Source organism: Lepidochelys kempii, chromosome 5 (assembly GCF_965140285.1).
Source record: "Lepidochelys kempii isolate rLepKem1 chromosome 5, rLepKem1.hap1, whole genome shotgun sequence".
In the NCBI taxonomy this organism is placed as follows: domain Eukaryota; kingdom Metazoa; phylum Chordata; order Testudines; family Cheloniidae; genus Lepidochelys; species Lepidochelys kempii.
In genome coordinates this window covers 90,311,813-90,335,828 of record NC_136384.1, presented here as the reverse complement: position 1 = coordinate 90,335,828, position 24,016 = coordinate 90,311,813, and the positions used below count along the sequence as shown (strand labels likewise).

Sequence of the window (24,016 nt, the reverse complement as noted above, 5' to 3'; positions counted from 1 at the left end):
ATTATTGTCCATAGCATTTTGCTGCTAGTGTATGTTAAAACATAGTTTAGTTTTCTATCTATTCCAGCAGTTACATGTGTTCAGATATATTTCCTTAACTTAACATTGAATTTTGACTTCTGTGAAGATGGGTACACATGTATGGAGTATTCTAATTTAAGCTATATAAGCCAGCACAAATTCTTGTTAAAATCTCTCCACTGTATTCTCAAGAGGAGGGGAAAAAAGTCTTACTGATTTTGTAGGTATTAAATTATGTAAATTGTCGTGTTCTGTTTTGATATGAATGTCATTAAGAGCTGCTGGATGCTTTATAAGATGGCTGTGAGAACAGTTAAACTACAAAAATCAATAAGTTAAAATGTTCTTGCCAATAACCCCCGCACCTCTTCTCTCAGCGTTGCAGGTGGAGAGCTCTTTGATTTTTTAGCTGAAAAGGAATCTCTGACTGAGGAGGAGGCCACAGAATTTCTCAAACAAATCCTTAATGGTGTTTACTATCTCCACTCTCTGCAAATTGCCCATTTTGATCTCAAGGTATGTTGGACAGATAATTTGGGGTACTGTAAGCAACCCCCTTAAAGTCCCAATTACGCTACCAAAAAAAATCTCCAGTTGTAATACAGATCACATCTTGAAAATGTGGTTGCCAGCCTATGTAGATAAGGGAGAGAACTCAGCTGAAAAGTAATGGTTTCCAACCGTCTTTAATTTAAAAATCAAAAAATGCTTTTCCCGCATTTACACAGACTGGGACTTACCAACAAAACAATATCCTGGAAACGGTTTTCAAGAATGATCTTGAAACCTATGTCAGGTTAGGAATTGTATGTAGTGTGGATGTGGCCTTGATTAGAGCTGTGTAAATAATCAATTTTTCAGTTCACTGGCAATTTTGAAAAATCAGAAGAACAAATAATTTGAGGTCAAAGAAAACATCTCATTTAAATTTCAAGCAATTTTTTACTATTTTAAAATAAAATTTAAGGAAATTTCAAAATAGGTCATTTCAAATAAAAAAACGTTGACACGAAATGCTTTGACTTTTTTTTCCCAAAAATTGTGTTTTTTCTACATGAACAATTTGGCAAAACCAACACACATTTGCAAAAATTTTTATGTCAAATTTGTATTTTTGCCCCCCCCCCCCCCCCCAAAAAGTTTCCGACAAAAATTTTTACCCTACTCTAATTTTGATGCAACATTCTGAACTGGAAAATTCTTCTGTCTGTTTGCATTCCATGCATCTAATGCTCACTCAGAAGATCTGCATTTCCTTAAACTGAAACAAGACAACAAAATTATTTACTGTCAGGGATGGTTGTGAAGCAAGTAGCAATTTCCAAAAAGTGAAAAGACTGTTTCAGATCAATCTGTCAGTGAAAAGAGAAAAGCAATATTATGTGAGAAATGACTATGTATTTTTGCATATGTGAACTCCATTAATATGTTGAATTCTTTTTAATATCATTTTACTAGCTTTTTCTTTTCGTAGTCATCAATATTTTCAAGTGTTGAGCATTTTGATATTTCTTCTTGATTTTGGATTGTGGAGGTATATAGGCCCCAAATCAGGAAGGCATCTCAATTCAAGGAAGGTATTTAAAGAGGTGCTGAAGTCCTCCTGAAGATAATGGCCATGTCTACACTATGGAAACAAAGGTGAATTTTTAACATGTGCTAGCTAACACATGTTAAAATACTAGTATATCAGAGGAAGTTGTAGTTTTAACATGTTAGCTGTCCCAGGTAGAGGAGAGCCAAGGGTTTACCTCAGCCAGCTAACACTTGTTTAACCTACAACTGCAGTGTCTACACTAAAGGTAAAATCCTGTCACCACAGAAATCAATGAGCATTTTGCCATTGACTTTAATGGAGCCAGGGTTTCACTTTAGGATTTTAACTTGGATTAGCATGTTTTAACTAATGTGGCTTCTCTAGGGAACACGTATATTTTTAAGACAAGGCCAAGAGACTGAAACACATATTTAACTAACGAGCACATTAGTAGCCTTGTAGCCTGTGCATATTATGAAATCTTTTTTGTTTGTTGGTTTTTGTTTTGAAAGCCTGAAAACATAATGCTGCTGGATAGAAATGTACCAAAGCCCCGCATCAAGATTATTGACTTTGGCTTATCACACAAAATTGACTTTGGAAATGAGTTTAAAAATATCTTTGGAACACCAGAGTTTGTTGGTGAGTACAGATTATGCCTTATATATTGTTTTCTTTTCCTTAAGCCTATGAAATCGTGCATATGGCATGTCTCAACTTAGCTATGATTTACAGAATTTGTGTGCAGTAAATGACATTTTGAGATTTTGTAAAGTACACCATATTTCTTAGCAGTAACTTGGTTGTATCATTGTAAAAGATTTTCTGTTATAATGACATTGCAGGTTATAAATCAGTGTTTTTAAGGTGTCAGAATTAAATAAAACTGCTGTTTGCATCTTTGTTTGCTTATGTACTTCACATACTATTCATTCTCTCTTAGCTCCTGAAATAGTAAACTACGAACCCCTTGGTCTTGAGGCAGATATGTGGTAAGTTAATGAACCATTCTGAGATGGTAGTTGTCATTATTATATATTATATTATTGTTCTGACTCTTTCCCTCTCTCTCTCTCTCTCTCTCCAGGAGCATCGGTGTAATAACTTACATTCTGTAAGTATCAAAATCCATAAATCATTCTTTGGGAACATTTAATTTTTTTGTTCTAACATTATGTTCTGATTCTGTCCTCTTGGCTTTCAATTGTTTGGTGTATTTTTGATGTCAATAAGACATATACATAGCATATGGCCACTTAACTAAACTGCATTGATTCTACATGATTTTTACCTAATTGAAGTTGAATAATAAAAAAAGCTATAGCATAATTGTTAAAAGAATAGCTAAGAGTCAATGCTGAGACAGTGGGATGGAAGCCTTGTTTAGATGATTAGGCAGTGTTCCAAAGTGACATTAATTTTAATTTCTCTGAAGTTAAATCACAGCTTTTGTCTTTGTAAGATTATCATCTTTAAGATACGTCTGAACTCTAAAAGCAGAAAGCCTCTTTTTTTTCTTTTTTTTTTTTTTTTTGCACTTCCTTGTCAGATCTTGCAGGGATGAAATGGCATGTAGCATATAATATATACTGTGTCCAATCTTACTTTTAACAGCCTAAGTGGTGCATCACCATTTCTTGGAGAAACAAAACAAGAAACATTAGCAAACGTATCTGCTGTGAATTATGACTTTGAGGAAGAATTCTTCAGTAATACCAGTGCCCTAGCTAAAGATTTTATAAGAAGACTTCTAGTTAAGGATCCAAAGTGAGTTACTTCTGTTCCTGTGTTTCTGCTGTGGTATCCTGAATTACATATCCTGGTTCAATTTGTATTCTGTATCTGTGCTCATTAGTTAAATATGATCTGCTAGAGTCAACAAAGTAATAGGAGTATTTTTTTTCTCCCATTTAAAGGAAAAGAATGACAATTCTGGATAGCTTGCAGCATCCCTGGATCAAGGTTAGTGTATAAGGAAATCACTTTATATTCTCTTTTGTTTATCATTCTCTGGTATGCATACCTATGCTTATTCAACTACTTCATGAAAACTAGAAAGCATAAAGTGGTGTTCCCACTTAATAAATATTGCTGTTTGCAAAGCTAAATGGAAGGATGCTGCGTATTGGCTATAGACTTAATTAAGTTATGTTCAGTACATGGTAGTTATGGGCAAGTACTGTAGCCCATTATTCAGATGATAGTTTTGTTTGGTCAGGGAGAGACAAATGTTCAGGAAAGAGTGTACCAACAAAGATACATTTTCTGAATCAAATCCAGTTTCTCCCTCTTCCTAACCTTTTCAAATCTCTATTTAAGTGTGGCTAAATGATGACTGAGCTAAGGAGAGCCATGTCTCTTCCTCACTCCCTAATTGGTCTGAGAAGAGAACTGCTGGGACTGATCCACTTCTTTCCCAATTAATACTTGGCTTGAGTAGGGTTTTCTAAGATATAGTGTCATCTTTTCCACAGGAGAGAGAGAGATCTAGGTTACAAGGGGGAGAATAGGGCATCTGGCCTTTTTTGATCATACAGGCCACTTGGTGCAATCTGGCCCATTTCTAAGAGTGTGGTTTTGAAAAATTAAAATAAAATTGTTCCTTCCCCTGCCACTTGTCATCTCTGGAAGACTTGATTTAGCAGTATCCAGAGAGGACCTAACTTCATCAATCATCCCAACATTCACTGGTGACATAATTTCAACAAGGAACTCCTGGGAGCCTCATCCAGCACACTGCTGTATAATAATCTGTTAGATCTTATTAAAATGCAGTTGTGCTCTGAAGTTTGAGTAAAAATTGCACTTTGTTCACTAGATCTGTTCCCTGCATAAATTCCGTCCTGTCTACTTCCCTTTGTGAATTAAATGAAGAGGGACAAAATAAGTGCATACTGCTATTAGCCCTGCAGAGCCAGCACTCCTAACTGGAAGTCAGCTGGATTCTGTTCCTTTTTATGCACAATCAATAATAATGCATTAAGTTCCAGTCAGTTTATACCTATGCAAAGCCAGTAAAAGCAGTGGAGTGATGGAAATGTCACTAAGAACATATTCTGGCTTGCAGAACTTTTATGGTGGGTCATGATGATGTACAAGAAGCAGCTTGGTTCTCAAGGTACTTGGTTGAGTTTGCAAGGCTGACAGGGGAGGGGAAAAAAATCTCTGCTTGTTAACTATATGCATTTCATCTGCAAATCATTGAACCAGAATCATGGAACTTCTCTGAGATGTTCTTACAAAGTCTCTTCACAGTATAACTACCCTTCAATAGTTGGTTTAGTACTGATTTTTTTGCTCTAGAGTTAGAGCTGTGCTAATAACCATTTTTTTTCCGGTCCCTGGCAGTTTCAAAACAAAATAGTTTGGGATTGAACAAAATGTTTTGTTCAACCTGAAACTAAACATTTTGTTTCCATTTTGGGCATTTGACCCCTTTTATTTAATAAAGCAAAGGAATGTTGGCAGTAAAGGGCTAGATTCACAAAAGGACATTCACAAAAGCAAGGTGGTGGTGTTGCCTCCTTTATACCTAGGATGTGGAAGATGCGGGTTTGAATCCCCACTCTGGTGCAGGGACTTGAGCTCAGGTCTCACCCATCCCAGGTGAGTGCCCTAATCACTAAAGTATTAACTGTTGGGGGGAGGGTGTCTCTCAGTATCTCCTATTAAAAGATATTCCACTTTGTATAAATTATTACGTATTCATTGGACCAGGAACTGGAATATGGGTGTCTCCCAGCTGAGGGCCCTAACTACCAGACTACAGAGTCATTCTCTCCCCCTGCCCCAAAGAAACACTTAATTGTTTATTTAATGTGAAACAGCTTCACCAGGAGAGATTGTGAGACAGACAACCCAGAATACACTATAGTTCAGGTGTTAGTGCACTCACCTGGGAGTAGGGAGTCCTTGGTTCAAATCCCTGCTTCAGAGTGGGGATTCAAACCTCCAAAAGAGCCGGTGAGTGCTCCAACCACTGGGATATTGGGTATAAGGTGGCCACCTCCATACCACCACAGTTCTGTGAGTGGCAGTTAAGTCTCTTTGGGGACTATAACCCAAAAAACTGAAACATTTCAGTTTGAGATTTCTGAAAAAGTTTTGACCAAAACAGCCAAAATCAATATGAATTTGCAAAATGGCTTTGTCAACCCAAATCTGCATTATGTGGCAAAAAACTGCTGAAAAATGTCACCCTGTTTGAGATAGAGTAACTAAATCAGTTTAGTTACACTAATAGGAACTCTAAATGTACACACACTTAAGCTGATTGAAATTGTACTTAAGCAGTTTTATATTAATGTAGTTACTCTGGTTCACGTTTTCCAGCTCCTGGCACAAGAGAAGAAGTTAGTCTGATAGCCTGAACACCCTGATTTTTCTAGATATCTCGTCCTCCTGCCACCATTTGCCCCCTATTTAAAAATATAACAATCTAGTACCCCTGTTCCATATGAGCTCCAGCCACATCTTCCTGTTAAGCTAAATCGTACACTGGTATTTGGGGCCTTCCTAATCACAGAGCATGCAAGATCACTTAATGCAGGGGTGGCCAACCTGTGGCTCCGGAGCCGCATGTGGGTTTTCAGAGGTTAATATGCGGCTCCTTACCTAGGCACGGATTCTGGGGTTGGAACTATAGATGCTAACTTTCTAATGTGCTGGGGGGTGCTCACTGCTCATCCCCTTGCTCTGCCCCAAGCCCTGCCCCCACTCCACCCCTTCCCCCAAGGCCCTTGCCCCTTCCCCTGAACCTGCCATGCCCTCGCTCCTCCCCCCATAGCCTTCTGCACATGTGAAACAGCTGATTGCAGGGGGAGGGGAGAGTAGGTGCTGATTGGTGGGGGCTGCCAGCGGGCAGGAGGTGTTGGGGAGTGGATCGGGGGCTTCTGACCTGTTACTGCAGCTCTGTGGCAATGTACATTGATAAATGCTGGCTCCTTCTCAGGCTCAGGTTGGCCACCCCTGACTTAATACAAGGATGCACTCATCTGAGGGTTGGTGCTCAGTGTTCGCTCTGAGAGCTTGTCTGTATTGAGTGCCTACTCAAGTGTAAATCTACAGCGCATTAGCCTGCTGTGCACTAAGTGGCCAGTGGACCCCGCTGCCACACACTAAAAGTTCGATAGTACACGTTGACCTAAAGCACACTATGAAACTTTTAGTTCATGGCAGCAGGGTCTACACTGCCACTTAGTGTGCTCCCAGCAAGAGGGCTGTAGATTCACACACCAGCTTGCCGCACATTAACTCGTCATATAGGAGCCCATTGCAGTTGTAGCTGGGTTTTGACTTGTAAACTAGTGAAATGAAATGGGAGATGTTGGATACCAAATTGATTATCTTGAAAGCAGAACAAAACCTGGGCTGCATTTATAATCAACCAGGAAATCCTTACAGAAAACAGGTCTTTGCTGGTACACCAGGATCGGGGAGGGGTCTCTGCCCGAGAGATAGAAGTCCTAGGTTAAAGATTAAAAAAAATCAAATGGTTTACAAAACAGTTAAGTTTCTTTTGAAACTTGCTACCTTGTTACTCTGGAAAGATCTTTCAAATTAATAGAGCAGTCAGCTACTCTGACTAAACTCATTAGCTGGATGTTTCTGCTAAGGCAGTCAGCAGCAAAATAGTTAACTATACTGATACTTGTAATTAATGTTTAGAGGTGACAATTTAATGCCTCTCTGGTATGAATAAGATTGTACAACTGTTTGTGTATGCCTCTAGCCAGCACTGTATTCATAAACTGTCTTTACAACACAATGAGGTGGAACTTCGGGTTTTGGGAGTTTTTTAAACTACAACTTAAAGAAAAAAGAGGGATGATTAGAGACCCTAACTCTTTGGAACACATGAAATTTGTACAGGTGTGGCTTCCTGGAGTGCCTACTGCTTTCTTCAAGTATACTAACTGCACACTCTGCTAGGTCTTGCATATTAGAATGGTGCCTTTTTGTATACTTTACTACAATACTGTGGACTTTACTGTCTTTGCAACCTCAGATAATTGTTTAGTTGGAGTTAAAATTGTACAGCAGAAAGATGATTTTGTGAAAGCAGTAGCATAATTGGGGGATATTTAAAAATATGCTTTTGTGCTTCTCTTCCTCATAGCCTAAGGATACCCAACAAGCCCTTAGCAGAAAAGCATCTGCAGTAAATATGGAGAAATTCAAAAAGTTTGCAGCACGAAGAAAATGGAAAGTAAGTTATTTAGCAAGTCTTCATAAAGCTGGTGATGAATGTAATGTCATTCTCTTCTCAGGATAAACACAAGTGAAATATTGTTAATTGTATTGCTTTTTTGCTCAGATGAAGTTTACAATCTGAAACTTCATTAAAAACAGAAAATACATTTTCGTACCAATCAAAGTATTTGCAGTATGGGAGAAGAGGAAGGAGAACCCGCTTCTTGTGTTGACTTGGAGTACATTTGTAGGCACTTAGATGCTGTGGTTGTGGGGATGTAGTATAAAAAGCTAAAGAGAAATTCTATTCATTACTGAACTGAGTATAAATACTTAAATTATTGTGCATTGAGCTGTATTCATTTTATATAAACTGTTTTTATATAAGCGGCAAAGAGTCCTGTGGCACCTTATAGACTAACAGACATATTGGAGCATAAGCTTTCGTGGGTGAATACATGTATCCGACGAAGTGGGAATTCACCCACGAAAGCTTATGCTCCAATACGTCTGTTAGTCTATAAGGTGCCACAGGACTCTTCGCCGCTTTTACAGATCCAGACTAACATGGCTATCCCTCTGTTTTTATATATTATCAAGACAGTCAAATAACAAGAGTGCATATTTACAATTTGAAAAGCATTTATATTTTATTGTATTTATTTGTATGACTCTAATGTCATGGAAAATGTTATAGGTGTGCATGGCAGTGTAAATATGCAAAGAGGCTAGTCTTTTTAAAAAAAAAAAAAAAAAAGGAACAGGAAACAACTGGAGTTGGTCAAAAGTGGGAGGGGGGAGCAAAAATTTAGTTCCTGCCCCACAAAGATTACAGTCTAAGGCTCTACACCTTGAAAGACTTACATGAGCCTCGCTTCTGAACCGAAACTGGGTGTGGAATTGACAGAGTATGGGTAGGTGTAAGGAGTAGAATCAGCAAAGGAGAGAACTTCATTTCTTCACCACACATTCTGAGAGACCTGCACTTGAAGCAAGGAAAGGAAGGGATGTAGCAGAAGAAATCTATGTACCATGATACCAGAGTTAAGCGAGAGTCAGCAATGGGATGCATGAATTATAAAAGAGAAGTTCCTTCTTTGGGATAGAGGTCAAGAAATAGGATTTTTCTCTCTAGCTTAAGCAATAGAAAAAAATACTAAATATCTGGCCTCAGAATCTGTTTGCCAAGATTCAATGTCTGGTTTAGGTGGGATCAAGTGTGCTTGTAAAGCTTAAATTGCATGAGAAATGTCAGTCTTCTCTGGTGTCTAAGAAGAAGCAGTGTGTAGACATCTTCATCCTTTTGTATAATGTAATATTTAAAGGAACACTATCAGGTAATTTAGGTCCAAATTAAATTGTGTATGTGTGCACATTTTAAAATGAGAAAATCCATTCGTAGAAGTATTTTCATGAAATGTATGGCCTGAGCAAGGGGAATTTAGTACAAGTAACTTTTTTTGTTTGCATAGAAAAATGTTTAAATCCAATGTTTGCTACCCATTGGTGTTCTACTGAAACAGACAGTCTGTTTTATTACCAGTACAGATGAAACCCAATGAGTAAACAGTATACACAGTGAAAAACCTGATATATCAAAAATTCTTTCCACTTTTATGTGTTTAAAACACAATTTTCCTTTTCTGTGATGATAAAGTTTGTTTTAAAAGAAGTATCTTCCTATCACAAATGTTCTATTTGATATTTTAAGTAAAAATAGCTCTTCTTCTTTTTAAAAAGCAATCAGTACGCTTAATTTCGTTGTGCCAAAGATTATCAAGATCCTTCTTATCCAGAAGTAACATGAGTGTTGCTAGGAGTGATGATACTCTGGTAAGCATATATTTTTATTGGTTTACTGCTTTAAATACTTTCTGACATATAACATGAATACTGAAATATTTTAAAATGTGTACATAGGATATTATTTCTGATATAGCAAGAGATAGATTCATGAAGTTTTAGGCCAGAAGGGTCCATTATGATCATTTATTCTGACCTCCTGCATAACAGACTATAGAATGATCTTCACTAACTTCTGCATTGAGTCCAATAACTTGAGGTTCAAATTTATTTATCATGTTGTTGTAGTTTGATTCATGAGACACTTTCACACCATAGTAATTATAAAACAGATGTATTGAGCATTTGCAGGTTGAGTTGCTCAGGGTACTGTACGCTATAAACCATTTTTTTTTATTTTTTTTTAGTAAAAAAGCTTAGAATATTTAAAAGGAATTTTTTAAAAAGTAGGTGCTTCTACAATGTAAATGTTTCAGGAAAACATGTGAGGGAAAGGAAATAATTACGAGCAAGCAGTAGCCAAATTTGAATAAGTAAAGCAGTCAGATGTAAAGGTGGGGGATGGGTGTTAAGGAGCACCTGAGGGCTCACCACAGTAAAGGCACAATTGCTTAGCATGCCTTACAGTTAGGAGATCTGTAGGTCTCAGTCAGGACACTACAGAAATCTGTAGGGTTCCTTAGTTTTCAAGGTGTAAGAAGAATTGTCCCTTGTACTAATAGAGTTATGGAATGCCCTTTGTGTTAAGGCAGATAGAATGGAAAAATGAATGAAATACATACTCTAGAGCAGGCATGGGCAAACTTTTTGGCCCGAGGGCCACATCTGGATATGGAAATTGTATGGCGGGCCATGAATGCTCATGAAATTGGGGTTGGAGTGCAGGAAGGACGTGAGGGCTCTGGCTGGGGGTGCAGGCTCTGGGGGGGTGGGTGCCAGAAATGACGAGTTCAGGTGCTCTGGGCAGGAGATTGGTGTGCGGGGGGGGGAAAGAGAGCTGGAGGTGCGGGCACTGGGGTGGGGCTGGAGATGAGGGATTTGGGATGTAGGAGGGTGCTCGAGGCTGGGACCAAGGGGTTCACAGGGCAGGAGGGGGATCAAGGCTAGGGCAGGGGGTTGGGGCACATGGTGGGGGGTGAGGGTTCGGAGTGGGGGTGGGGCCAGAAATGAGGAGTTCAAGGTGCAGGAGGAGGCTCTGGGCAGGGGGTTGGGGTGAGAGCTCCAGTTGGGGGTGCAGGCTCTGGGGTGGGGCTGGGGATGAGGGGTTGGGGGTGCAGGAGGGGGCTCTGGGCTGGGACTCGGGGGGTGGGGGGGAGGGAAGGAAGGAAGGGGCTCTGGGCTAGGGCAGGGGATTGGGGCTCAGAAGGGGCTCAGGGGTGCAGGATCCGGGCAGCACGTACCTCAAGCAGCTCCCGGAAGCAGCAGCATGTCGTCGGCCTTTTCCCCCCTCTTCCCCCCCCCCCCCCCCCCGGCTCCTATGTGGAGGCATGGCCAGGCGGTTCCGCACGCTGGCCTGTCCACAGGCACCGCCCCTGCAGCTTCCTGCAGTTCCCAGCACGTGAATCCCGCTGGCTACCTCTAAATGGAGCACGGCGCGACCCCCAACCCCATTGCTGGCTGGAGTGTGGGAAGGCAAGCCCCAGACCCTGCTCCCCAGTGGGAGCTCGAGGGCTGGATTAAATCAGCTGGAGGGCCAGATGTGGCACGCGGGCCATAGTTTGCCCACCCCGCTCTAGAGCTTCAAGTCATAGCACAGCTGTTCACTGGTGGGGTTGGGGGGGGGAACTTCTGTGCACCTGTTTGTGCATTATTAATTAGTGATAGTGGTAGGGCCAAGTGGCTCCAATTGGAGTTAGCATAATGGGGCTAGGCAGGGTGTAACTGCGCAGTAAGATAGCAAAAGCAACCAGTAGAAATATTCCCCTTCATTCATCCGAGCTAGATGTGTTGAGTTCTACTCTTGTCAGTACATTTTTTTTGAATGACACATTGTGTTTGCTGTGTGTCGTGTCTATTATCTTGCTATGACTGAAGACACTGGAGGGCAATTCTGAGTACTCTGGAATGGCATAGAGGGTAGGCTTGCCCTAGAGTCCTTTCACAAAATTACCCTTCTTACTTACTATCATGTGTTTAGTTGTGCTACCTGATTCCTGCATTCCAACTTCAGGTGTAGCTAGCAGCTGCATATCAGCAGTGTGTCTGTATAACTTGTGAGGAAGTTAAAGATGAAGAATGTTATAGAAATGCGAACAAATGTGCTTATGATTCTCTAATGTGGTGTTTGCAACACCCTGATTTATTACCATAGCAATTGTTCCTCCCGTTCTCCACTGGACTGGTCTGCTTGACCTTCTGAATTAGTCAAGAATAACAGGATGATTCAGAAAGGGCAAACTTCTAATTACACACAAGTTCTATGGTTGACAGCAATATCAATAAGTGAAATGCAGACAGGAGGCCATTTTTAATTAATCAATTTTTTTTATACTCTTGACTATAACAGGGATTTTTAAAGACATAAAGGTCAATCTGCAAGTGTAAGTCTGGATATGTCTACATTGAAATCAGGAGATGTGACTGCAGCATGGGTGGACATACCTGAGCTAGCTTTGATCTAGTTAGATCGAAGGAGCTTGGATGACAATAGCAGTGTAGCTGTGGGGGCATGGGCTAGCTACTTGAGTATGTACCCAGGCTTCTACTCAGGAAGCTAGCCCATGCCACCACCGCTGTTGCTGCAGTTATAGTGCTATATTGGTACTTGAACTAGCTAGCTAGATCAAAGCTAGCTCTGGAATGTCTACACAAGCTGCAATCGCACCTCCCAATTTCAATGTTTACGTACCTTGAGAGATGTTGAGCACCCTCCTCTCCCATTGACCTTGCAGGATGGGCCCAGAGAGTACATTAGACCCTATGCCAAACAAGCTTCCTTTCAGTTTATGCAGCTGTATGCCTTTTAGGTTTAAGCCCTTGGGAGCTATAGTTAAAAGCTTGTAAATCCAGAAGCTTTCTCTTTTTAGCTTGCTCTTCAGGTTTTAATGCAGTCCTTAGGAAATATCCTGTGATCAGTAAAGCTTAAACATTTAATGCATTAGAACGTAAACATCCTTTTTTCTGTGCATAAATAGTCTTAAAAATCAAAAATTCTGCAGAGACTTCTTTCTTACCCATTTTATCCTCCCAGTTTCCCTCCTGTGCAAGTCATGTTCTCACTTCCACTTTCCTTTTCTTATCGTTCTACTTTTGTGCTATTTGTTCTCTGACCCATACTACTCCTGCTCCTATTGCTATACTTTAACACTGAATCACCATTTAAGATATGTCACACCAACTCTTTAGCAGGGAGGAGGGTTGCAGGCAAGTGCTAGTGTTTAAGACACTAATAAACTTAGGATAAGGAAAATTAGAGTGATTCAAAAATCAGGCTACATGATTTTTTCTGTGACTTTTTGCTGACTTACTCATGGAGAACACAGATCGTCCCTGGGAAGTACAAGGTTTGTACCTGTATCTTATATTGTTGTTGTAGATGCATTTTTTTAACAAGTTCCTATCACAACTTGCATCTTCAGCTTTACTTTATACAGCTCTCCATTTAGATGATACATAGAAAATTCCAGTAAGGAAACAATGTGGTAGAGAAAGACATCTCTGGAATCTCACTCAGTAAATAATGTGTATAGATGTGGAAAAAATGCACATCTTATTAGGGTAAATTTTCCAAGTAGTGTTCCTACATTTTAGCAGCGTGACTCTTGTGAATAAGTTTTCCAGTCTTGCAGCTAAATGGCTGTATGGTGCTTTGAAAATGTAATTTTCTTTCCTTTTCCTGACAGGTTCTGGGGGATTTTTTGTTTTTGTTTTTTTACTATTATTATTTTGAAAGCTAATGATGATTTTTTTTTTCTATCTCCTTGTTAACTATGAGGATGAGGAGGATTCATTTGTGATGAAAGCTATCATTCATGCCATCAATGATGACAACGTTCCTGGTCTACAGCATCTCCTGGGATCTCTGACTAATTATGATGTCAATCAACCCAACAAGGTATGGTGTTAGGTCTGTGCTGCAACAAGTTGGGGGGCCAGATATCTGTTTGTTCTTGTATGGAGTGATGTGGCTATAAAATAGAAATGTAATATTTGAAATAAGACTAATGGTTAAATGGCTTGTAAGCCATGTAAATGGCTGTCCTACGAAAAGTTATGTTAGGAGTTCATTGTTCATTCCTCTGAAACTGTCTGGATATGGATGCCATAATATTTTTCCTAGGCCTCTGAAATGTAAAGAGTACTGTTGCTTGAAAATCAGCACAAAATTTAAGTTTTGATAATAAAAAGGAAAATATCTGAAACTTGCAATTAAATATAACCACAAATATTTTAAATCATGATGGAAATTGGTGGGGTGGGGGTGGATTCAGGGAAAGGAGTGTTATTTACTTCATTTTCCAATCAAAACCTTCCCCCTTTCCATACCAACATCACAGGAGAACATGCAGGTGTGCATGAACCTGTGTGCAGGACATTGGCAGGTGCCTGCCCTTTGTGAGTGCAATGGGCTACAGGATGAGAGAAGAGCTCCTGCTGTACCTTTTTCAATGGGTATGTGTGTGTTTGCAGCACTTGCTGTAGCTGTGCATTGGAAATATAATAAGAGGCCACACTGGCTTAACCAGGAGATCTTCAATGACCTGAAACTGGGGGGAAAAAAGTGTCCTACAAAAAGTGATAACTAGATCAAATTACAAGGAATGAATATAAAAATACCACAAGCATGTAGGGACAAAATTAGAAAGGCCAAGGCACAAAATGGGATTAAACTAGCTAGGGACATAAGGGGTAACAAGAAAACATTTTACAAATACATGCGAAGCAAGAGAAAGACCAAGGACAGGCTGATTACTCAATGAGGAGGGAAAGACAATAACAGAAAACATAGCAAATGCCAAAGTGTTAAATGCCTTTATTTGTTTTCACCAAAAAAGTTAGCAATGATTTAGATGACTAACATAGTGAACATCAGTGTAAATAGGGTAAGATCTGATGCTAAAACAGGAAAAGAATAAGTTCAGAATTACTTAGACAAGTTAGATATTTTAAAGTCAGCAGGCCCTGATGAAATACATCCTAGAATTCTTAAGGAACTGGCTGGAGAGCAATCTGAGCCATTAGTGATTATCTTTAAGAATTTGTAGAGGACAGGAGAAATATCAGAGGACTGAAAAAAGGTACTGTATTTGCCCATCTATGAAAAGAGGAATAAGGACAACCACCCAGGGAATTACAGACTAGTCAGCTTAACTTCAATATCCAGAAAGATAATGGAGCAAATAATCAATCAGTGTGTAAGCACCTAGAAGATAATAAGCTGATAAGTAACAGCAGGGATTTGTCAGGAACAAACCATGTCAAACTAACCTAATATCCTTCTTTGACAGGGTAGAAAGCCATGTGGATATGGGGAAAACATATGTGGTATATCTTGACTTTAATAAGGCTTTTGATATGGTCTCACATGACTTTCGCATAAACAAACTAGAGAAATATAGCCTAAACGAACTTACTATAAGGTGGGTGCACAACTGGTTGGAGTACCGTACTTAGAATAGTTATCAGTGGTTCACAGTTGAGCCGGAAGGGCAATATCGAGTGAGGTCCTACAGGGATCTGTCCTGGGTCTGGTTCTGTTCAATATATTCATAAATCATAGAATCATAGAATATCAGGGTTGGAACGGACCTCAGGAGGTCATCTAGTCCAACCCCCTGCTCAAAGCAGGACCAATCCCCAATTTTTGCCCCAGATCCCTCAATGGCCCCCTCAAGGATTGAACGCACAACCTTGGTTTAGCAGGCCAATTCTCAAACCACTGAGCTATCCCTCCCCCTAAATGATTTGGATAATGGCATGGAGAGTACACTTATAAAGTTTGCAAACTGGAAGGAGTTGAAAGTGCTTTGGAGGACAGGATTAGAATTCAAAATGATCTTGACAAACTGGTGAAATGGTCTGAATTAAATAAGATGAAAGTCTGTGAGGACAAATGCAAAATACTATACTTAGGAAGGAATAGAAATACAAAATGGAAATGAATGCCTAAGAAGCAGTGCTGCAGAAAAGGAACTGGAGCTATAGTGGATCACATTAAATATGAGTCAACAATGTAATACTGTTGCAAAAAAGTGAACATCGTTCAGGGATCTATTATAGGAGTGTTGCCAGAAAGACACAAGAAGTAATTCTCCTACTCTATTGAGCACTGATAGAAGCTTAAATGAGGGTACTGTGTCCAGTTTTGGGCACCATGCTTCGGGAAAGATGTGGACAAATTTGAAAGTCGAAAGAAGAGCAACAAAAATGATTAAAGGTCTAGAAAACACGACCTATGAGAAAAGATTGAAAAAATTAGGTTTGTTTAGTGTGGAGAAGAGAAGTCTGAGGATGGACATAAGTCTTCAAGTATGTAAAAGGTTGTTATAAAGAGGAGGGTGATAAATTGTTCTCCTTAATCACTGAGGACAGGACAAGAAGTAATGAGCTTAAATTGCAGCAAGGGAGGTTTAGGTTGGACATTAGGAAAAACTTTGTAACTGTCAGGGTAGTTAAGCACTGGCGTAGATTACTTAGGGAGAGGTACTGGAGTCTCCATTTTAAGAACAGGTTAGACACACCTCTGTCAGGGATGGTCTGTATGATACACAGCCCTACCTCAATGCTAGGGGACTGGACTAGATGACCTATTGAGGTCCCTTCCAGTCTTACATTTCAGTGATTTGATAAAGAGGACGCAGGGTGGGGTGGGACGGATATCATGTGTCCTTGGTGTGGTGTGGGTGGGAAAGGAGACAGCCTGGATACCACTGGCTTTAAGGTATGTGTTGGTGTGAAGGAGATGTGTTTGAACGGAAAGGGAGTGAATATTGGGTCGGAGCAAGCAAGAGGATTTGCAGGGGCTGTGAAAACCAACTATTCATTTGATAACTTTATTTATTTAAGACTGCGGTAGAGGATTGCAGGATTGAGAGCAAGATTAAAGATGGTTTAGTGCATATCCGAATAAATTACACAAGAAAACTTTTGTAACACTATTTTTAACAGCCATATAATGATAATGTAATATATTTACTCACATTCATGTTTCCAGTGCACACCTTGGAGCTGTTCATCTCCTAGCATGTGTTGTTCTTGGAATCAACCTTCGCTTTTGCTAGGAACTGTTTCTTCGTGTAGGTCAAGATACCTGCATTTAAAATGTTCCCTTTGAATCCCAGATTCAGGGCATCAGTTCTTCCTCTTTGAACGGACTTTTTAAAATTGAGTATGTTTGGATAGTTCACTTGCCAAAATTGGGTTTGTAAGACTATTTAAAAAAAAAAAAAAAAAAAAGGAAATAGCCCAGGCTACAGAAAGAGGAAACAGAAAATATGATATAGGTAGTAGGGTAGTCACGCGATTAAAATTAATCCTGATTAATCACACTGTTAAACAATAATAGAATACCATTTATTTAAATATTTTGGATGTTTTCTACATTTTCAAATATATTGATTTCAATTATAATGCAGAATACCAAGTGTACGGTGCTCACTTTATATTTTTTATTACAAATATTTGCACTGTAAAAAAACAAAAGAAATAGTATTTTTCAGTTCACCTAATACAAGTAATGTTGTGCAATCAATTTATCATGAAAGTTGAACTTACAAATGTAGAATTATGTACTAAAATAACTGCATTCAAAAATAAAATAATGTAAAACTTTAGAGCCTACAAGTCCACTTGTCGCAAGATATTTACATGCTAGATGCTCTAAAGATTCATATGTCCCATCATGCTTCAACCACTGTTCCAGAGGACATGCGTCCATGCTGATGACGGGTTCTGCTCGATAACAATCCAAAGCAGTGAGTTCACACCTCATCCCCCTCAGATTTTGGAAGGCACTTCAGATTCTTAAACCTTGGGTCGAGTGCTGTAGCTATCTTTAGAAATCTCACATTGGTATCTTCTTTGCATTTTTTCATATCTGCAGCAAAATTGTTCTTAAAATGAACATGTGCTGAGTCATCGTCTGAGACTGTTATAACATGAAATATATGGCAGAATGCAGGTAAAACAGAGCCGGAGACATACCATTCTATGAACTGCCCGAGGAGTTCAGTCACAAATTTAATTAATGCATTATTTTTTAACAAGCATCGTCAGCATGGAAGCATGTCTTCTGGAATGGTGGCTGAAGCATGAAGGAACATACGAATGTTTAACATATCTGGCATGTAAATACCTTGCAACGTAAGGTACAAAAGTGTCATACAAACACCTGTTCTCACTTTCTGGTGATATTGTAAATAAGAAGTGGGCAGCATTATCTCCTGTAAATGTAAACAAACTTGTTTTTCTTAGCAATTGTCTGAACAAGAAGTAGGACTGAGTGGACTTGTAGGCTCTAAAGTTTTGCATTGTTTTGGTTTTGAGAGCAGTTATGTAACAAAATTAATTATGATTTTGTAAATTTTTTTTAGTTAATGGTGTCAGTTAACTGCAATTAACCGACAGCTCTAATAGGTAGTGTTGTATGATGTGTATTGTTCAGCTGTTTTCTGAGATGGGTTGATTTTTTTACATGATTTCATTACCAAAAAAATCTTGAGGATCATTTGTTATCTCTCTGGTCTGTTTTCTTGGTGCAGTCACATGAAATTGCCAGATAAGGTAGGAAGGAAGATGGCACGCATCTCTAAAATAGTGTGCCCCCTGCTTATATTCAGACTTCTAAAACCTTATTTAGGAGCCTAAATAGAAGAGAACTTCAGGTGCCCAACTCATTTGAAAATGAGGCTGTGTTTATTTAGGTCATAAATATAGATTTAGAGCCTAATTTTAGGCACCCTAATTTGAAAACGCTGGCCCATGTTCGTAAATTATTCCCTGTAGACCATTTATCTAAACGTGACTTTCTCTCAAGAATATGGAAAATCAGTCGTTCCTTTGTACATTTGTAAGTCCAGTTGCTATTTCAGCATTCTTCCCCTCCACATCCAAATCTCTCAAAAGACAATATTTTTCCCTTTTTTATTCTTTGTTTTCAGCATGGAACACCTCCACTGCTAATTGCTGCTGGCTGTGGAAACATTCAGATGCTTCAGTTACTCATAAAGCGAGGATCCCGTATTGATATTCAGGATAAGGTCAGGATTCTATTTTGTATAACAATTTTAGTTGGTACTACTGAGTTTCCTGTCATATTAGTGGGTTTATTGCAGCTAATGTAGTAAATTATTTCAAGTTATTAATCGTAAAAGGTTGTTTAGAAAGTGTCTTCATCGAATTAGTTTCATATTTCTCTTACACCAAATTAGCTAGAGCGCTTTTCACAAACCTCTACAGAATGATAAATGTACTGCTTAATTACTTGAGCTGTCATTCCTATTAAAACACAAAAGCTATAATGGGGATCCTTTGTGAAAAACATTTATACTTCTTGAAAAAGTGTTATGTGGTGGCTTTGGCTCAAGTTGCCTGAGCCACTAACTTGTTAAATCACTATTTGACTTAAAGTATTTGGGAAAGTATTTATTTTCTCCATGAAGTGTTGTTCGGTGATTCTTCCTCCCACCCCCAGCAGCTTGGCAAACTATCTTTTAAGAGAATACGGGGATGTTAAGATAATTTGATATTAACTCTTGTTCAACTGACATGAAGTCCCAAAATCTCAAGGTTTTGATGAAAGCTCTAGTCCTGGCTCGTCTGGAAAACGTTTGTAGGTTTTCTTGGTCTTATTGTTTCTTTGGCTTACTTTGGCTGTGGATGAGCCTCCTGTTGTTCAGCACATTCGTGTGTGTGTGTGTGTGTGTGTTCGCGCGCGCACAAAGTTATAGCCTAGTGAATATCCTGAAGTGCAATGTTTTTGTTCATTATTTTTATAATACAATATTTTGAACAGGCTGGGTCTAATGCAGTCTACTGGGCTTCTCGACATGGTCATGTACAAACTCTGAAATTTCTCTGTGAGAGCAAATGCCCTTTGGATGTTAAGGATAAGGTAAGGAAAAAACTCTTTTCATTGTCAACTTAAATGCTGAGAGTATATTTTTATGAACAATTAACTGTATTTTAGGGTATGACAGGCAGTTTACTGTTACTTTTCGCCATGCTAGCTCGATTACATCCTACAATCCTAATCCTAGCAGTGGGAGACCTAACTCATAGGAACTTCCCTTAGCCCAGGAAGTCTACCTCCCGCAACACTTGTCTGGGGAGGCACACCCTCTGCACCCCTAGCCCTAGCCTGGTAACATCTGCTTCCTGGAAATAAATCCTACCAAGCACTTAGTGCTAGAGCCCTAACCCTAACCCTAGCCTGGGCCCGCCTGCCTTTTAGATCCCTAACCCTAGCTTGGGCAGGCTTACCTCCTGCAACCCTAATCCTGGGAGACCTTAGTACTAGAACCCTAAGTCTAGCCTAAATGAGGCCTACCCTGGAACCATAATCCTAACCCAGGGAGGCCTACTCCTAGAAACCTAACCCTTGCCTGGGGAAGACTACCTCCTAGAACCTTAACCCTGACTTGCGGACACTTATCTCCCAGAAGCCCGACCTTCAAGTCGGGAGACCCATCTCCCAGAACATTAACCCTATGGCAGGGAAACTAACCTCCTTCAACCCTAACCCTAGCCCGGGCTGGCCTACTTCCTAGATCCCTAGGTTCCTGAGCTGCAGTCACACCTTTGATTGCAGTGTAGATAAATCCTTCATCAGTGAGACAGATCTAGTTGTTGAGGAAGAAGTCCTCAGCTTTGCCTTGTATCAAAGACTGTCTTTGTAAGTCAAGTGACAATAATAATATAGTCTTGTAGTCTTGTAGTGATGGTGTTTTTATTGGGAAAATAAACCCATGCATATGAGTGTGATAAGGAGAGTGCAAAGTGCACTTATATACTTAATGAAAATGCTTCAGTTTCTCATAAAGAGGATCTCCCACAGATGTCCAGGATAAGGTCAGAACTGTGTTTTCATTTATCCTGCATGAAAAGAATTTTGACTTGAAATTGAATGTAGCAAAGGTTAGTGCAGTTCAGAGCTAATGAAAAATTACCTTATTTCCACTAATGTTACTAAGGCCAGGTCAACACTAAAAAATTTTGCCATGATAATAAGGTCAGTTAGGGATGTAATTTTTTTTTAAGCATTTTTATGCCAAGAAGAGTCCTCGTGCAGTTGCACCAGCATAAAAGTGCTTTTGCCAGGTTATTTTATTTTGCTCAGCGCACTGGTACAAACTGTATTGGCAAAAACATTACTTTGGCTGGATAAGCTGTACGATGTTTGTATGGGCCAGCCTTTTTCTAGTGTAGGCCTGGCCTAAATAAACTATTTATTTTGCTTTATGGAAGATGTTAATCCCTGAATAAAAGTTCTATTCTATGCTCTAGGAGCCATTACAACATTTAAAAACCATATATTATCTTTTTAGTATCATATGACAACATAATAACTTCTCATCAAACTTCAAATAATTACAGCACCTTAGCCGCCAGCAGCCCAGGAAAAAAATCTATCCCCTCAGACACACGTCCCTTCCCAAGTACCGGGGAGAAAAGATGAACCAGAGAGCATGCCCCAAATGTTGACGAATCAGGTCTCTGGCAAACAGTGAGGAAATAAATTCCAGAAAAGGAAGGCCTTCACAGATAACACACTCTGCCAGTTGCTCCCCCCATTTATAACAAGGGAGCTGTAGCTTGAATGTCTACACTGACTGTATTTGTGGCAGTATGGCATGGGAAGAGGTGGTATCTGAGGTAATTGGGCCCAAAACCATCTAGCTAGAGCATTAAATGTTGAAACCTACACTTAGTATTCCACCCAGAAACTCCCAGGCCGCCAGTGGAACTCGCAGAGAACTGATGTTCCATTCATGGGAGTGTGACACATGAAATAACACTTGAATGTGCTTGCTCTGTCATTGCAGTCTGGAGAGACAGCGCTCCATGTGGCAGCTCGGTATGGTCATGTAGATGTGGTTCAATATCTCTGCAGCATTGGATCCAATCCCAATTTTCAAGACAAGGTAGGTAGGCTCAGCTCTTCTTCCTCCTACAGAAATATGAGTTCGTTCAGCATAAGTAACCATAACTTCTGGTCTTGCCTTATAGCCCCTTGCCATGTTTCAAATAGAAACTACTCTGGTGTTTTACCTCCTAGTAAATGGAGACTGTTCATAAACTGTGTGCATGAGAAAGCTACCGTTTTTCCTTGTAGAACACCAAGGTATCTTGAAATGATTTACAGAAGTTTAAGGATGGAGAGAGCTGCACCTCTGTTTACACAGCAGAAGTGCAAGTTGTGTGCAACCTTCATGGGTTCAGCTAGCACCTGGACTGGCTATTGACTCTGCTATGAAGCAGATCCTTCCAAAATTCTCTGTGACTGATAAAAATGATGAGCCAAAGTGATAAACAACTTATTTTTTATATATATAAAATTAAGGAATCAAATTATATAGCTATAATTTTGATAACTTATTGAATTCAGAGAAGAAACATGCATTTCTTTAAAGAAGACATGTTTAACATATTTCAGCTATTAATTGGTGTCCATTGTGGGGAGGTGAAAAGGGAAATATATCATCCAAAAAACCCAAACAGTTTCCAAGCTCAAGTGTCTCTCAGTCCTTGGGAGCTCCTTCTCGCTACAGACAGTCTCAAGTCTTTCAAAATATTGTCTGCAATGGGAGAATCTGGAACTGACTCAGGCAGTCACAGAAGCAGGGCAACGGGCAAAAGTTGCAAACCCAACCCTTTCTCAGTCTGTCAGCTGAAGCCATCCCCGTACACACATGTCTAAAGGCTTCACATGACTGTTACTCCTTCAGTTACCATGGAAAGCTTGAGTCCTCTCTACTAAGTAAGATCGCCTGTAGTATGAGCTTCGAGTATCTGCTTCCCTTATGCCCAAATAAATCTGTTAGTCTTTAAGGTGTCACCGGACTCCTTGTTGTTTTTGCTTCCCTTATAGCTCAGTGGAGGGGTGAGGAGGTTACATCTGCAATCCCATTGCCCTTGTCGTTTGGCAGGACCCTTCTTCCCTTTTAATCTTAACTGGTTATAACCTGTTGTACTTACAACTGCATCTTTTGTAGAACATTTGTGTGTCTCTTATTAAACGTTAAATTAGAGCTTAAAGATTAAATATTTTAACACGTCTTAGGGTCCTTAGTCACTTTTGAAAATGGGGCTTATGCTTCTAAGTTACTTAGGTATTCTTTAAAATCTTTAACCTTAACTGACTTGTGGAAGGCAGATCACACTCAGAGCTGGAAATTGAATACTGGAGTTCTCACTCCAAATTTTTTGTTTCAACCACTTGACTAATCCCTAAATAAGTGAAATAATTCCATATGAATGAGGACATGTTTTAAAATGAGAGAACCTAGATAAATAATTAGCTTCAGTTGCATGGAAACAGCAAGACAGGGGTGCCAGTATTTGCAGGCAAGTCAGGTATCACTATTATGTTTTGTACTAAGAAATCTGCATTCCTGGAATCCAGATGGTTAAGAGAAGCTACTGAGTTATCATAATCATTGTGTGTGTCAGGGTGAAGTACACCCACATTGAGAAAGTTATCTTAATAAATTATAGTGATGCTAAATCATTTTATCGGATTTAACTTGAATAGACAGATTTCTTTCCTTTCCCCTTCTTCCGGTTTTACAGGACAAGCTGGGGAATTGGCACTGCTAGCACATAGTTTCAGCTGTTTTTTGTTTTGATTTGTCAATATTGATAGGAAGAAGAAACTCCTTTGCACTGTGCTGCTTGGCATGGCTACTACTCTGTTGCCAAAGCACTTTGTGAGGCAGGTTGTAATGTGAACATTAAAAACAAAGAAGGGGAAACTCCACTCCTGACAGCATCAGCTAGAGGTTACCATGATATTGTGGAATGCTTGGCAGAACACGGAGCTGACCTTGATGCAACAGACAAGGTTAGTTATGGGTGAATGAGTCACATTTAGTCAGGAATTATATGCAGAGGACATAAGTGATACAGGACTATTTATACCTCTAAATTACTTTCCTTAAAGTACTTCATTTGACTGCTTCAGGCCATCATTCTTTTTTAAAATATAAGCTCTCTAATGGATTATAAAGAGAAAATTGATGGCTGCTTCTAAAAGTTGCTGACTGATTTGTTCATTCATACTGGAAATAACCATTCCATTATTATGTCTGTATTCATGTAAATACCACCTTATTAAATCTGTTTATCTGTCCATCACACTTTATGGCTGACACACATTCTTTATACAGAAAATAACTGAAATACTGACTCTTGTAATTGCAATAAGCTATTCATTTTTAAAGGACAAAAGGCAATGAATTTATCACTTGCCTTCAATACCTGTGTGTCAGATAAAGAGAATAAATAATCTGTTTTCCAATAGTCTAA

The 24,016-nt window shown here is 39.4% G+C and overlaps 1 protein-coding gene across 9 annotated transcripts in view; it reads left to right on the top strand.

The window, feature by feature from the left end:
- DAPK1 (death associated protein kinase 1) overlaps positions 1–24,016 on the top strand; it is a 123,559-nt gene that overhangs the window by 67,921 nt on the left and 31,622 nt on the right. For 8 of the 9 annotated variants that reach the window (XR_012159054.2, XM_073344991.1, XM_073344992.2 and 5 more), the window contains 13 exons: positions 399–537; positions 2,071–2,200; positions 2,502–2,550; positions 2,646–2,672; positions 3,173–3,325; positions 3,475–3,520; positions 7,677–7,766; positions 9,491–9,583; positions 13,488–13,607; positions 18,652–18,750; positions 19,506–19,604; positions 21,535–21,633; positions 23,355–23,552. Coding sequence is in view for 8 of the 9 variants with exons in the window: in XM_073344991.1 (XP_073201092.1) it covers positions 399–537; positions 2,071–2,200; positions 2,502–2,550; positions 2,646–2,672; positions 3,173–3,325; positions 3,475–3,520; positions 7,677–7,766; positions 9,491–9,583; positions 13,488–13,607; positions 18,652–18,750; positions 19,506–19,604; positions 21,535–21,633; positions 23,355–23,552 (1,342 nt within the window). In the remaining variant the exon portion in view is untranslated. The remainder of the gene's footprint in view (positions 1–398; positions 538–2,070; positions 2,201–2,501; positions 2,551–2,645; positions 2,673–3,172; positions 3,326–3,474; positions 3,521–7,676; positions 7,767–9,490; positions 9,584–13,487; positions 13,608–18,651; positions 18,751–19,505; positions 19,605–21,534; positions 21,634–23,354; positions 23,553–24,016) is intronic. The other variant, XM_073344996.2, reaches the window with a different exon arrangement.